The following is a 15,879-nucleotide window of genomic DNA, read 5'->3' as shown; positions in this document are numbered from 1 at the left end:
CTGGTTAGGGAACTAGATCCCACATGCTGCAGAGCTCCCGTGCCACAACTAAAGATCCACATGTCACAAGGAAGACGGAAGATCCTTCATGCCTCAACTAAGACCTGGTGCAGCCAAATAAATAAATAATATCTTTTTATAAAGTGTGCAAGGATTCAAGTTTTTCCAACAAGTTTTTCCGACAAGTTTTCACCAACACGTGTCATCTTTTGTCTTTTTTCATGATAGTGGGTATGAGATATCTCATAGTGATTTTGATTCACACTTTCCTGATGTTAGAGACATTGACCATTTCTTCATACACCCACTGTTCATTTGCATGTCTTCTTTGGAGAAATATCTATTCAATCATTAAGTCAATTTTTAAAAAATGGATTATTAGTTTGTGTGTATGTGTACAGCTATTAAGTTGTAGGAGCTTTTTATGTATTTGGAGATTAATCCACTATCAAATATATGGTTTGCAAATATTTTCTCCTATTCGGTAGATTGCCTTTCACCCAGTTGATTGCTTCCTTTGCTGTTTAGAAGTTTTTTAGTTTAATGTAGTTCCACTCATTTACTTCTTTGTTGTTTTTGCTTGTGGCTTTGATTTCATTGCTGAGACCAATGTCATGAGGCTTTTCACCTATGCTTTCTTCTAGGAGTTTTATAGTTTCAGGTCTTATGTTTAAGTCCTTAATCCATTTTCAGTTGACTTTTGTGCATGGTGTAAAATCAGGGTCCAGTTTTATTCTTTTGCCTGGGATATCCAATTTTCCCAGCATCATTTGTTGAAGAGACTCTCTTTCCTCATTGTGAGTTACTGGCACTCTTTCCAAATATCAGTTGAGCATATGCATGGGTTTATTTCTGTGGTTTCTATTCCATTCCATCAGCCCATACATCTGTCTTTATGCTAATACCATATTATTTTGATTACTGTAGCTTTATAATATATTTTGAAACAGAAAGTGTGATGCCTCTAGATTTGTTCTACTTTCTCAGGATTGATTTGACTCTTTGTAGTCTTTCATGATTCCATATGAACCATACAATTGTGTTTTTTTTATTTTTATAAAAAATGTCATTGAAATTTGATGGGGTTTGCATTGACTCTATAGATTGCTTTGGATAGTTGGACATCTTAACAGTATTAAATCTTCCAATCTATAAACATGGGATGTCTTTCTATTTTTTGATGTTTTCTTTAATTTCTTTCATCACATTGTACTTTTAGTACTATCTTGAATAGAAGTGGCAAAAATAGGCATCCTTGCCTTATTCGTCAACTTAGAGGAAAAGCCTCTAGTTTTTCACCTTTGAGCATGATTTTAGCTGCGGGCTTTTTTTGTGTTTACCGTGTTGAGTTACTGCCCATCTATGCCTACAGGCAAGGGTGTTGAGTCTTGTCAACTACTTTTCTGCATTTATATACATGATTATGTGATTTTTCATCCTTTATTCTATTAATGTATCATATTAATTGATTTTCATATGTTGAAGCATTCTTGCATCCAAGGGATAAATCCCCCTTGGTCATGGTGTATGATCCTTTTAATGTGCTTTTGGATTTTTTTTGGCTAGTATTTTGTTGAGGATTTTTGCACCTTTATTCATCAGGATATTGGCCTGTAGTTTTCTTGTGGTGTCTCTGTTCAGTTTAGTAAGAGTAATACCGGCATAAAATGAGTTTCGAAGCATTCTTTCCTCTTCATTTTTGGAGCATAGCTTGAGAAGAATGGAATTTAATTCTTTAAAATGTTAGAATTCACCAGTGAAGCCATCTGATCCTAGGCTTTTCTTTGCTGGAAGATTTTTGATTATTGATTTAATCTCCATACCTGTTGTAGGTCTGTTCAGACTTTCTCTTCATGATTTAGTCCTGGTAGGTTGTATGTTACTAACAACTTATCCTTTTAAAAAAGATTATTCAGTTTGTTTGAGTATCATTTTTTTGTTGCTTGTTTTTTCTGGTTGTGCCATGCAGCATGCAGGATCTTAGTTCCCCAGCTAGGGACTGAACCTGTGGCCCCTACAGTGGAAGCCCAGAGTCTTAAGCACTGCACTGCCAGGGAAATCCTATAATTATTCATAGTAGTCTCCTATGTTCCTTCTTACTTCTGTGCCATCAGTTGTAAAGTCTTTTCTTTCATTTCTGATTTTATGAGCTCTCTCTTTTTTCTTAGTCTAGCTAAAGGTTTGTAAATTTTGTTTATCTTTTAAAAAAACTCAACATTTAGTTTTTGTTGATTTCACCCGTTGTTTTTCTCTTTTCTAGTTCTTACTTCTGTTCTAATCTGTTATTTCCTTCCTTCTACTAACTTTGGGCTTAGTTTGTTCCTAGTTCCCTGGGATGTAAAGTTAGGAAAGTCATATTGTTCATTAAAAAACTGCTTTGCTTTTGATACTAGTGAAAACATTATGGAAATAAACCTTGTTCGTGATCTGCAGTGGGTCCTCTGTACCTTCCATCCCACCAGATGGTAGTCTTGAGAAAGGGAAAAGCCACAATTCCTGCATTCAGTGAGCCCGATGATTCCTACCAGGCAATCACCAGACTGTGGTGTTTTGAAGGAGGTCCTGGGACAGGGGAACATCTAGGAGTGAGGAGGTTGGCCCAGGGGAGAAGAAGGGAAAGCCCTGCAGTGATGGCCAGGGCAGCGCCATCTCTTCTGGGTGACAGAAACCTGTCCAAGCTGACGCTGACTGGTTGACTTCCACCCACAAATATCTCGGACCTCCAGCGTCTTCCACAAGGGAGGAGCTGAAAATACCACTTAGGACCATGCCCCAAACTTCAGGTTGTGGTGAGAGACGTTAAGCCCTGCAAGGTCAGCTGTGCAGTGGGTGGCATTTGCTCTTCAGAGTGACCCTGCCCTGATTAGAAGACGCCACTGGGACCAACTGAGTGCCATCTTTCTTGGGTTCCTTTATTCAGCCAGTGAGCAGCTGAGGAGAGCACAGGCTGCAGGGATCCAGGGGATCTGAGATCCACTGCTAGAAATGAAAGTCTGTGGGGACTTGAGTGGTGTTTTGACTGATGCAAATGGCCCGCCTGAGACCCTGGCAGTGGATGAAGGCTTCACCGGGTGGGCAGTGTTCAGAGCACCTGGTCTCCAAGCAAGGCTGAGGCTCTTCTCACTGCAAGGGCAGTTCAGAGAGTAACTGGAAGCAGAAGGAAATCTAGGCTCCAGCTGACAGATAATTTCAGCCTGTCCTTTTCTAAATCTTTTTTTTTTTTTTGGAGTGGGGATACTGATAGAAATAACTTCTATCTATCTCACTTTACAAATCCCCAAATTAAAATCATGGCAAACATCATCCCATATTACTAAGTCACTGAACATTTCTAAACCTCATCTGAAAAGTAAGAAAACCCTCATGAAATTGCTTGACAAAGGGGACAGTTTGTGTGTTTAGCACCGGGCCTGAATAAGCCACGGCTACCGCCTGGTGGCAACATTCGGTAAGTGCAGATTTTGTTCCTTCAAGATGAAAAATAGCTCAGATTGGGTGCTGCTGCTTAGACGCTCAGTCATGTCCGACTCTTTGCAACCCCACGGACTGTAGCCCGCCAGGCTTCTTTGTCCATGGGGATTCTCCAGGCAAGAATACTGGAGGGGGTTGCCATGCCCTCCTCCAGGAGATCTTCCCAACCCAGGGATAGAACCCAGGTCTCCCACATTGCAGGTGGGTTCTTTACCATCTGAGACACCAGGGAAGCTCCAGATTGGGTGAACAGCTCCTAAATAGAAGGAAGGCAAACATTAGGATGCTTCTGACTCCCTGTCTACCTTCCTTAATGGAACAACTCTGATAAATTTTTCTATGTTGATATCAGAGTCCTTTAAAAAGGTGGTTCTTAAAGTTCGTTCCTGAACTATTTCTTGGTCAGAGGGACTGTGAACCTACATTGCATCAACCATTTTTTTGAGGTTGCCTATTTTCCTTAGGATTTTAAAGGATGCAGCTTTGAATTGGTAGTTCTCTTCCTGTCTCTCCCTCTCTCCCCACTACCATTTAATATATAATACCTTCTGTCGACTACAGATCCAGGTTTTGTGGCCCCGAAGACTGCACAATCTTAAAGTCATCTCGAAGGAAAGGGATACAAAATAAAAATTGGGCACAAAAGCTAATATTTACTTGCATAGAAGTGTCGGGGCTTAGAAAGAGGTCTGTGCAAGTGAGGGGCCCTGAGCTTGAGCTTTGTTACATTTGCGATGACTCCAGTTTTGCACGGTTTTCTGGCTGCTCTGTTTTCCTGGTACAACTAAGCGCCTCTCAAAGATTACTCTGCTTTTCTCCCAGTTTATAGAATATACCAGGTTTTATTCACTTTCTAAGATAGACAGCCACTTGCAGACCTTTCCTGATCTTTTCTCTCCCACCCGTGGATGAAAAGTGTCTTCTGTCATCACGCTGAGATAGTGACTCACCCTGAACTCATCATTGCTCCAGCTGGGACCGAGACCGGAGAGGTTGATGAGTATGTGAAATGATGCATGGCTGCAACTGTATTGTAAATAATTAAAACATACTCCTATAACAGACATACAAGTTTCTAGTTTTAAATTTTATAAGTGAGACTGTAGTAAATTTTGCTTTTGAATATGGCTATTTACATACTTACTTATTCATTTATTTTTGCATTTATTTTTCCTTCTTCCAAATGATTTCCTAGAAACAAGAGTGGGATTCCAGGATAATTGTTAGGTATTGTTAAAATGTTTTTCCAGTAGAAAGTTACTGACTTACAACCGTGGTGTTTCAAAACTGTGCTGGCCCAGTCACTTCAGGTTCTCTGAGCTTGTGCTCCTGTAAGAAAAATACACTCCATTTCTTGGTGTAGCTCCTTTTGTTCATGGCAGCAGGCAGAGTCTGGAGAAATGAGCCAGAGGGGCTTCAGGGTCTGAAGAAGGTAGGAGTGTGCCTGGCAATGAGAGGTGGGGGAGGGTAAGTGAAACTGTGGAATGAATGGAGTGTTCTCAGCCCTCCCCCACCCAGTTCCCAGTGAGACGATGAGGTCCCCTCTCAACATGTGGTATGTGTGTGCGTGTGTATGAGTATGTGTGTTTGTGTGTGCATGACTTCAGTCATGTCTGACTCTTTGAGACCCCATGGACTGTAGCCTGCCAGGCTCCTCTGTCCATGGGATTCTCTAGGCAAGTATGCTGGAGTGGGTTGCCATTTCCTCCTCCAGGGGATCTTCCTGACCCAGGGATTGAACTCGTGTCTCTTGCATCCCCCGTCTTGGCGGGCAGGTTCTTTACCACTGCGCCAACATATGCGGGGCCCAAGACAAAAATTTAAATGGAGGCCTATAAGCATACATTTAAATATAGTTTAAAAAGTGAAAGTCACTCAGTCATGTCCGACTCTTTGCGACCCCAGGGACTATACAGTCCATGGCATTCTCCAGGCCAGAATACTGGAGTGGGTAGCTGTTCCCTTCTCCAGGGGATCTTCCCAACCCAGGGATCGAACCCAGGTCTCCCACATTGCAGGCAGATTCTTTACCAGCTGAGTCATAAGGGAAGCCCAAGAATACTGGAGTGGGTAGCCTAGCCCTTCTCCAGTGGATCTTCCCAACCCAGGAATCAAACTGGGGTCTCCTGCATTGACTGCAGGTGGATTCTTTACCAAATGAGCTATCAGGGAAAGCCACAAATACATTTAAAATTCATAAATCAAACAAAATGTTAAGTAAAATATGCTCTTCCTACTTTGACAAATACACCTTCATAATGACTTGCAAGGACAGATCTGAGTTGAGGATTCTGACTCCGTGGCACTCCACACAGGAAAAGGTCAGCAAGAAGAAAGCTGGCCCAGCCTGCTTACTGCCATGGCCTACACCCTTCCTCCTCCCACCCCTGAGACACGAACTCCAGAAATGTGGCCCCTGGATCCTGCATGTCCAGACACCACCTATACCCACTGTAAACAGCCACCCCATAGTCTCTTCTTAGGGCTAGGGGGCAGCAGGGGCCACCCTTAGGGGGATCACCCAGGGAAGAGACACATGTGGGCACTGGGTATATGTTCAGGGCCATCTGGGCAAGGGATTCTGTGGTTCCAGGTACCTGGAGACCAGTCTCAAGAGAGAGCAGCTGGAGCCCCAGGTATGTATGAACACTTGGTACAATGGACTCCTTGCCCTTCAAGGGAGGGGTGGGCAGACTGAGGCCCTATAATGCATGGAGCCTAAGGCTGGGCCCCCGTTGCTCTGGGCTAAGAGATGTACTGGTACGAACTTTCCTGGATAAAGTAAACTACCCAAGAAAGAGGACCTAAAGATACTCAAGGAAAAAGCCATCTGTCCACAGCTTATCTGCAGTGAAGCCCAACAGGCAAAGTGCCTCAGTTATACCCCAGAGCTTCCAGTCAGCTTTTAATATGAGTGAACAGCCAAGGATCATGAGTATTTAAGGATAAATTCAACTCTAATAGAAAATGACAGAGAAAGAGAAAGGGGAAAAGAAAAAACTCTCAAAGAACAAAGACATGGTACAATGAAATGAAAAAGTAAAAAAAAAAAAAAAAAAGAAAGAAATGGAATCAATAATATAAGGGAAATCCAGAAAACAAGAACAATGTATGGAAAATCAGAAAACAAGAAAGAGTTCTTGAAAATTAAAAATGGGAATGCTGAAATTAAAATTTAGGTGAGGGACTTCCTTGGTGGTCCAGTGGTGAGGACTCCACACTTCCACTGCATGGAGTGTGAGTTCAATCCCTGGTGGGGGAACTAAGATCCCACATTCTGGGCAGCACACCCAAAATTTAAAAAAAAATTTTTTTTTCAGCGAAGGAGAAGGAACATATAGTTGAGAAAACTCTCACAAAATGTAGAACAAAATAATCAAAGAGATGAACAGGGTGGAAAAGTTAAGAAAATTAGAGGGACTGGTTAGTGTCCAATATCCAAATAAGAGGAGTTTCAGAAAGAGCAAGCAGAGAAAACTGTGGAGAGGAAATTATCAAAGACATGATACAAGAACATTTCCACAAATCAAATAACTGGATCCCTAGGCTAGAAATAGCAGTGGAGTCTCAATATGATAAATGAAAATGAACTCATACCAGAGTAATTTATCAAGCAATTTCAATATACTGGGAATAATGAGAAGGTTCAAAATCCTCCAGAGAGAGGGAAAATAAAAAGTTACATATATTATACAAAGTAGGTAATTACCAGACCACACATCTTCTCAATGGCAATAATGAAGCAATGCCTCAAACTGAGTGAAAGTCATTTTCAACCTAGAATTGTATATCATGGGTGTTAGACTGTTGCAAAGTCACTAAGACCTCCTGGAATGTGACTTTGCTTCTCCCATCAGGGTGTGCTCAGTCACTCAGCCGTGTCTGACTCTTTGCCATCCCATGAACTGTAGCCCGCCAGGCTCCTCTGTTCATGGGGTTTTCCAGGCAAGAATACTGGAGAGAAGTGTCATTTCCTACTCCAAGAGATCTTCCTGACCCAGGAATCGAATTCATGTCTCTTGCATCTCCTGCATCGGCAGGCAGATTCTTTACCACTAGCGCCACCTGGAGTGCAATCTATTTCTCTACTCTTTTAATCTAGGCTGGCCTTGACTTACTTTGATTAAAAAACAGTGGGGAAAGTGACACAGCCAGCATAAGCTCTGAGCTCAAGGTTCAAGAAACTCTTCAGGTTTTGCTCTTGAACTCTTAGTATGCTACCCTAGGACTGCCAATGGGAAAAAGCCAGGTCTAACTTACCGGATGGAGGAGAAGAGACTCCTTAGCCAAGTCTACAAGTTCATTAGATACATTTTCTATCTTCCAAATTTCTGTGGGCAATTGTTTTCTCAATTGTTTTATTGCTACATAACACACGTAACCATATTCCCGGTTTTCAGTAGTGATTTTTTTTTACCCCTATTTCTAGGACCTGGCTTCTTCACATGCTAGTTTCAATCCCATATGCCCAGAGAGTGAGAACAGAACTGTAAGGATTCTTGAAGCCTTAGTTTCAGAAGTCACACAGTGCCACTTTCAACATGCGCTGTCACGGTAAGTCACACAGTGATCCCCATTCAAGGAGTGGGGAAATAGACCGCATATGTTGATGGGGCAAGCGGCAAAGCCACATGGCAAAACGGTGGGAGAAAAAAGGGTGGGAAGGGATGTGGCCAACCTTGCCAACAGCAGTACCACACCAAGGCAAGTGTGGGGCTGTCTGCGTGCTAGTCACTCAGACATGTCCAACTCTTGGCGACCCCATGGACTGTAGCCTGCCAGGCTCCTCTGTCCATGGGATTCTCCAGGCAAGAATACTGGAGTGGGTTGCCATTTCCTACTCCAGGGGAACCTTCCTGACCCAGGGATCAAACCCAGATCTCCAGCATTACAGGCAGACACTTTACCATTTGAGCTACCAGAGAATAAAAATTACTTTAGACATGAAAGTTTCAAAAATTTACATTTTCTCAGAAAGCTACTGGGCCATGTATTTTTTTGAAAAAAAAATTGCAAGTGTAAATCAAGAAAGAATATGACATACCATCTGAGAACCAGGGGTTCCCACACAAGAGGGATGTCAAGGAAATCCTGAGCAGGAAAGGCTGGGAGGAGCAGGAGGGTGGAGGACGGCCAGAGGGATGTTTCTGAGAGGCGTGTCCTAGGGGTAAAATATAGCATTGAGAAATTATTTGATATTATTGAAAGAGGCATTTTCAGAGCTGCTGCAGGATATGAGCTCTAACCGGCTGCTCAAGAAAAAAATAAAGAACTGAAAAAAAAAATTGAGGCAAATATTAACTTCAGAAAAAACCGAAAAAGGTGTTCAAGAAAGGCCATGTAATCATGTGAACTACTTGGCATAAAAGTGAACAATAATAACACAACCATCATTTAAAAAATCATGAGGACTCCCCTGTTGGTGGAATGGATAAGAATCCCCCGGCCAGTGCAGGGGACACAGGTTTGATCCCTGGTCTGGGAAGATTCCATGTGCTATGGAGCAAGTAAGCCCTCCCGCCACAACTACTGAGCCTGTGTGCTGCAACGACTGAAGCCGGTGGGCCTAGAACCTGTGCTCCAAACAAGAGAAGCCACTGCAATAAGAAGCCCGCTCACCACCACAAAGAGCAGTCCCTGCTCGCTGCAACTAGAGAAAGCCCACACAAAGCAACAAAGAGCCAGTGCTGCCAAAAATAAATACATAAAAACCGTTATTGCTGTTTAGTCACTAAGTCATGTTTGACTCTTTCATGACCACATGGACTGTAGCCTGTCAGACTCCTCTGTCCATAGGATTTTCCCGGCAAGAATACTGGCATGGGTTGCCATTTCCTTCTCCAGGGGCTCTTCCTGACCCAGGGAACCCATGTCTCCTGCATTGCAGGCTGATTCTTTATCAATGAGCTACCAGGGAAGCCCAGAATAAACATCAATAATAAAAAAAAGACTCTAAAAAAATCATTGAATAAGAATTTAACTAAAATCGTGATGAAACTATATTGGGATGATGGAGAAAGGAAGTCTGTAATGTAGCATGATATAAAGTCAGTATATTCTCTAAAATTAGTTGATCAAAATAGAGCAGTGTCCTTATTATTTAAAAGTGAGTGCCTCTGGGAAGTGAGAAGGGATGTAGGTGGTGATCATGAAACAGGGGGCTGGTATTTTTTGTTATAAATCTTGACCTTATAAACTACAAGAAGTTAAAACAGAATGATTTCAAAAGATACATTGAGAAAAAAAGTTGGCTGTTAATCAGAGGAAAATATTATTGCTAAGAGCAGTTTCAAGTGAGTTGTCAGGGCAGAAATCCTCAAAAGAATTGAGGATGGCCTCTATGATTAAATTTTTTAAAGGTTTCATTTTAGGTGCCAGTCCCTATTTGAAGTTTTAAAATTAAAATTGAATAAGACAAATTCCAATCCTTAAAGTCTTATGGTTTAGAAGAGCAGGCATACCAGTAAGCAAGTATTTTCAATGCAACATGAAAAGAGTTACCATAGCCACAGTAGAAAGTAATTTGAGACCACAAAGGAAAGAGATACTGTCCTTGTTTGGGCGTGGAGTTGGAGATGTCTCTCTAGAAGAGCTGATCTTAGAAATGTGTGTTGGAGGATAAATGGGTTCAGCTGGCTGACTAGATAGGTAAAAGCACTCCAGATTGAGAAGCTCACATGAAAAATCTCAGCAAGTTTCAGTCAGTTCAGTCACTCAGTCGTGTCCGATTCTCTGCAACCCCATGAACTGTAGCACGCCAGGCTTTCCTGTCCATCACGAACTCCCAGAGCTTATTCAAACTCATGTCCATCAAATTGGTGATGCCATTCAACCATCTCATCCTCTGTCATCCCCTTCTCCTCCTGCCTTCAATCTTTCCCAGCATCAGGGTCATTTCAGATGAGTCAGTTCTTCCCATCATGTGGCTAAAGTACTGGAGTTTCAGCTTCAGCATTAGTCCTTCCAATGAATATTCAGGACTAATCTCCTTTAGGATGGACTGGTTGGATCTCCTTGCAGTCCAAGGGACTCTCAAGAGTCTTCTTCAACATCACAGTTCAAAAGTATCTATTCTTCGGCACTCAGCTTTATTTATATGCTCAGCTTTTCTTAACATGCTCAGCTTTCAGCATGTTTGGGAAAGGGTAATAATTCAATGTGGCCAAGTTGTGAAGGAGTAAGTCTGGAGTAGTAAACTGGAGCAGATCTTAGACAGTCTTGTGGGTCATGCTAAGGGGTTTGGCATGTAAGGATTTTCCCCTGAGGTATGACACATCTAATATACATCTTTGAAAGATCACTGGCTCTGAGACACTGTGGAAGCTCAAATGTAGGATGCAAGACTGGGGATGGGAGACACATTGGAAGACTAGCATAGGAAGTGAGGGCTAGACAGCAGGAGAGTTGAGAAATATTTCAAAGGCTGATTGAGTGACAGGTCATAGTGACCAATAGGAAGATATAGGACCCAGAGATGTCTCTGATGTTTCACTCATTCATCAGAATCTATGGTGTGACTTTTCTGTGCTAGGCACTCTGCCAGGCACTGGGGGTGGGGGGTATATAAGGTTGAATACCACATGGTCCCTGCCCCACATTGGTTTTCAGTTTAGTGGGAACACAGATATATATTAAGAGAAACTGTAGTGATGCTCTATTTTTATGAGGAGAACAGAGCCCAGAGGAAGTGAGAAGAGCTGATGAAGCGGGAGAAGGTGAACTTAGAATGGGTAGAACTAATGAAGCTGAGAGAAGAGAGTTTGAAAAAAGTGTGGTCTATGGTGACAGATGCTGCTGAGAAAGTGGATAGGAAGGCTGAGGTGTCCCCCTAACGAGGCAACGAGGATGGCATTCATGGTCTCAGAATAGCGGGGAGGGCTGTCCATCAGATATTTTGGGGTGTGGAGCAAAGCGGTGGTGAGGATGCTGAGAAATGAATATAGCTCTTGCTTTCAGAAGCTGATCAGGAAGTAAAGAAGAGATAAGCCACGGAGAGGCAGCCTTCATAAAGATGTAGTTTTAAAGACAAAACACTTGAATATTTATGCTCATCAGGACCAGCTGTATCACTTGTGGATCCCAATGCAGAATGAGAATTCCAGTCCTCTTGTTAAATTGTTATGAATTTAAGGACCACAATAGCAGAGCATGAAACCAGTGCGGGGCTCTTCTAAGAGCTGGGATCTGTGGGCCAGGTCCTGATTCTCAAGGGGCAGGAAACTGGAAGGCAGGAAGAAGGAGGCTAGATCAGTGACACAAGCTGATCCCAGAAGAGCCAGGAAGGGACCCAGGATCCAGATGGAAGTAGATCCTTGAGCAAGAAGAAAACCAGGGCTTTGGTCATCTCTTGAGATGGAGGAGACAGAAGATGGACATGGAAGATGGAGAGGAGGGGAGCAGAAAGGGGAGGACTTCACCCTGGAGCGAAGATCTTCTTTACTGAATAATCTGTAGGTGAAGTGGCAGAAGCTTGTGGCAGCCTGAGAGGAATGGAGGGCCACGCTGAGCAGTGCAGAGAAACCTGGGGGGAGCAGGCTGGGTCATTAGGAGCGGCTGCTGCCGGCAGCGGATGGGGCGGGAACAACCTGGAGACCTGCTAGATGAGGCCAAGAAAGTGATGCAGCATGGAGGTCACTGATGGGCTGGGATTCATGTAGGGACAGAGGTGAGAAATGGGGCGGCTAGAAAGATTGGAGGCCTCCCTCACTGAGGAGGAAAGAAAATGGTGATGAAAATGGGAGGGTAGGAGGCAGGGGGTCCAAGGGGATGGGATCTTAGCCTCTTCCCAAGAGCTGACGGTTAAGTCCGATGTACTGGCCTGTCTAAAGGACTCGGGCAGAGTTCTGCAGGCACGAGCAGGTGTCACGGATCATGGTTATTTTAAGAACAGGCGTAAGCCTGCACGTGCGACGGGGAGGGTCCACGGAAACGGAAGGTCACAGGTGCGCGTGAAGAGGCTTAGCGTGGGACGCGGTTTTCTTCCTCTTGAAGCCAGAAGGGGAGCCACAGGTCACAAAATCGCCTTGTTTAGATGCGGATGTTGAGAGCCACTGAGTTTATTCCACGAGACCTGCGTGAGGCACGAGGAGACCCGGGACCTTGGCCATAGCCCGGGAATGGAGGGAAGCGGGAGTTCTTATTGGAAACGAAGGGGGTCACCCTCGAGCAGCGAGAAGCCTTGAGGCGCGGTGCAGGCCAAGGCGGGCAGGCTGCAAACCTTCCCTCCAAGTCCCTCTATGCCCGGTGGGTCCCTCGCTCGCCGCGGGCTCCCTGCGTCGGAAGAGCCCCTGCGGCCCCACTAGACCCATTTAGGGCTTTCGAAGACCTCACTGGCCAAGAGGCCGTGAGGATGCAGAGGGTCAACCAGACACTCAGCCCCTGAAGCCTCCCGCTTGGCGCCCTCCTGGGCTTGTTTCTTAAGAATGGCTGCCAGAGATCCCCGGTTCACCCTCCTCCTTCTTAGCTTCCTTCTCGCCGGGGGAAACCTCCCCGGAACCCTGCCCAGGGCTCCAGGTGGCTGCCACTATCCCGCTTGCTTGCTTGCTTGTCGGGGTTGGGGGTGGGGTACGGGGGGCTTCCTCGCCTCCTGGTGCCCAGCTGGGGCTTTCCGAATCCAGGCAGCAGGAGCCCTGCCGCCGCCGCCTTCATCTGGAAAGAGTTAAGCCTGTTTTCAGATGGATAAGATGCCCGAGGACGGCTGTGCCCCCCCACCCCGCCCCCACACTTCGGTTCCCCGAGCCCCGAGGGGTGCAGCTCGGCCCGGGCGCCCCGGCCGGCGGGGCGCACGTGCTGCCAGGGGCCCAGGCGGCGTCCGCGCTGCGGGGTCTGCCCGCGGAGCGGGGCGTGGGCGGGGGGCTTTCGGCCAGCGCACTCGGCCCAGGGCTGCGGATATTGCGCGAGCCGCTCTCCCTTTCGCGTTCCCGGCGGCGAGTCGCGTGGGTCCCGGCGGGTGCGCGGGGGACGCAGAAGGGGAGGAGCCGGAGAGCCCGGGGAGGAGGGGGCCCGCCGGCCCCGCCCCCGTCCCGCCCCCCGCGGCTGGAGCCGGGGCTGCAGCCAGGCGCGCCGGAGCCTGCGAGCCCGCGAGCCAGCGAGCGGCGGCCGCGGCCTCCCCTGCTTGCGGTGACCCCCGTCGATCCCGGGGCCCGCGCCCCCCTGGGGCAGGGATGCATCATGGCCACGCTGGCCTGCCGGGTGCAGTTCTTGGACGATACGGACCCTTTCAACAGCACCAACTTCCCCGAGCCCAGCCGGCCGCCGCTGTTCACGTTCCGCGAGGACCTCGCGCTCGGCACCCAGCTGGCCGGGGTCCACCGATTGCTGCGGGCGCCGCACAAGGTACGGCCGGGCGGGCGGGCTGGGCCCCCTGGGCGCAGCTCCTACTGCGGGGCGCGCCGGGGTCGGGGCCCCGCGGGCGAGCTGAGCTGGGTGCGGCCGGGGGACCAGCGCCCAAGGGCAGACCTCCCCTCTCCCCGTTAGGCAGAGGGGTCCGGGCGCGCGCCGGCTGGCTCGGGATCGCCCCGGCCGGAGAGGAAGACAGCCCAGCGTTCCGGCCCAGAGCGGGGGCGGGCAAGGCCGAACAGGTGCGGCGCCGACCGGAGGCGGGATGCAGAGGGTTCCCCGCGCCGCGCCGTTAGCTCGGCTGGGTGGGCGGGGTGGGCTCGGACGCCCGCAGTCGGTCCACGCACTCGGGCGGGCGGGCGCTGAACTGCGCGCGGAAAGAACCTGGGCTCTGGGGACTCTGGTCTTTTTGAGGAGAGCCCCGAGCGACGCCCGGGACAAAACCTTTCCGACCTCTGGGGCCGCTGCAGGCGGCAGCGCGACCCTCGCGATAAAGCACGCTTCCCGGGGACGCCTCTCCTTCCTCCCCCGGGGGCGCCGCGGAGGACGCCGCCCGCGCGCAGCGATCGTGCTCAGAGCAGCCCCCTTTTTCTTAAAAGAAGCAGGTGGTCTTGGGGGGAGCAGTGGCCGTGGGAGGAGGAGCGGGGGCTCCGAGGGGCGGCCCGCGCGCACAAAGCCCGAAATGAGTGTCCCCTGGGAAGAATGGCTTGGGTTTTTTTTTTTTTTTTCTTTCTTTCCTTTTTTTCTTTTTTAACTCTTTGCGGGACAGGCATCTTGCAAAGTGTGTGTGTTGCAAAGAGAGCTGGGCACTGAAAGCCAACCATTTAGTTTACCCAGGAGAACCCTTCCTCCCACTTAAATAGAGTGACTGCATCTTGAATTACTTTTCTGGTACTCCTCCCCCCCTTTAGGGTTCATATCAAAGCTCGTAGATGATTTATTCTACGGATCAACAACTGATAAATATTTGGAAAAGATAACGATGACAAAAAGAACAAAATTGATTTTTAAAAAAATTCCTTAGGTTTCTGTATGATGTTCACCTGCCTTGGACGAAGAGAGGGAGGTTGATGTGGAAACCGGTGAACTTTGGCAATGGTGTCTGTTGCTAGTGTATCACGGCTCCCCCCTCCCCTCCCCCAGCCCCCACTACTTAATGAGTAACCTGTCTTCAAGAATGAGGAGTAGGGCAATTCTGTTTCCTTTCTCTGTGTTGGTGCAAGATGGATAGTCCCGGGAACCCCTGTGGCCATGAAAGGTTGGGTTGGGAGATGGGGAGACAGAAAGATGTCTTGTGGATTCAGCTTATCAGGATCACTTTGTCAGTTACTTTAGGAGGTTCTTCTCAATCAATGGATTCAGTTAAAAATCTTTGCAGGGCTTCTTCAGCATCATGGTTATTTCATTCATTATGGTCTCTGATTATAGTGATCCTTTGTTGAGACCACAGAAGACTCATAATTGTGGCCCTGTGACCTTGAAGTGGTTTCCTTGGATTTCAAACCCGGGGTTGACCTTTCAAGCTGGAAACTGACATACATTTTTATGTTTCCGTGGACGAGCCCGGTAGCCTGCTCCAGTGTTCCTGGTCTGGTAGGAGATCCCGATGCCCCAGCGTTACGTCGTCCCCCACCCCCACCCCCTGGGAAGCCACAGCACAGCTGCTGCACTGGCTCCCAGCGATGACCCTTATGGAATAAATGGAACCTGAAGATGTCCCACAGAGACCCTTGATCCCTTGTCTTGGGGGGCCTGGCCAGCCTCAGTCTCAGAGTTTGTTGCCTGAAGACCCCTGTCATACCGTCAGATGTGTGGCATTATTGTTCACATCTCGAGCCGACTAAGTGGCTGGTTGTATTAGCCAGGGTTTCTATAAAGCAGAATTCAGGGCATTTCTGTGCCCAGGTGCGATTACTACTGTAAAATGCTGGTTAATTTCCAGCAGGAAATCTGCCAGGTTGAATGATCCATCTGTGATAGACAGAGCTAATGAGTTTTGAGTGCTTGGTATGTAGGTGTATGCATGCTCTCCTAGGGATGTCAGTGCGGGATCTCATTTCATATTACATG

At 47.0% G+C, this 15,879-nt stretch overlaps 1 protein-coding gene across 2 annotated transcripts in view; it reads left to right on the top strand.

The window, feature by feature from the left end:
• Positions 1–13,587: 13,587 nt before the first annotated feature.
• The window catches only part of FHOD3 (formin homology 2 domain containing 3), a 518,587-nt gene continuing 516,295 nt past the window's right edge, over positions 13,588–15,879 (top strand). The window contains exon 1 of one of the 2 annotated variants that reach the window (XM_061130778.1): positions 13,588–13,806. In XM_061130778.1, the coding sequence (XP_060986761.1) occupies positions 13,642–13,806 (165 nt within the window). In that variant the 5' untranslated portion in view covers positions 13,588–13,641. The remainder of the gene's footprint in view (positions 13,807–15,879) is intronic. The other variant, XM_061130777.1, reaches the window with a different exon arrangement.

This window comes from Dama dama, chromosome 27 (assembly GCF_033118175.1).
Source record: "Dama dama isolate Ldn47 chromosome 27, ASM3311817v1, whole genome shotgun sequence".
NCBI classification, from domain to species: Eukaryota; Metazoa; Chordata; class Mammalia; order Artiodactyla; family Cervidae; genus Dama; species Dama dama.
Note: the sequence above shows the minus strand (reverse complement) of the source record. Positions and strands in the feature narration are given on the sequence as shown.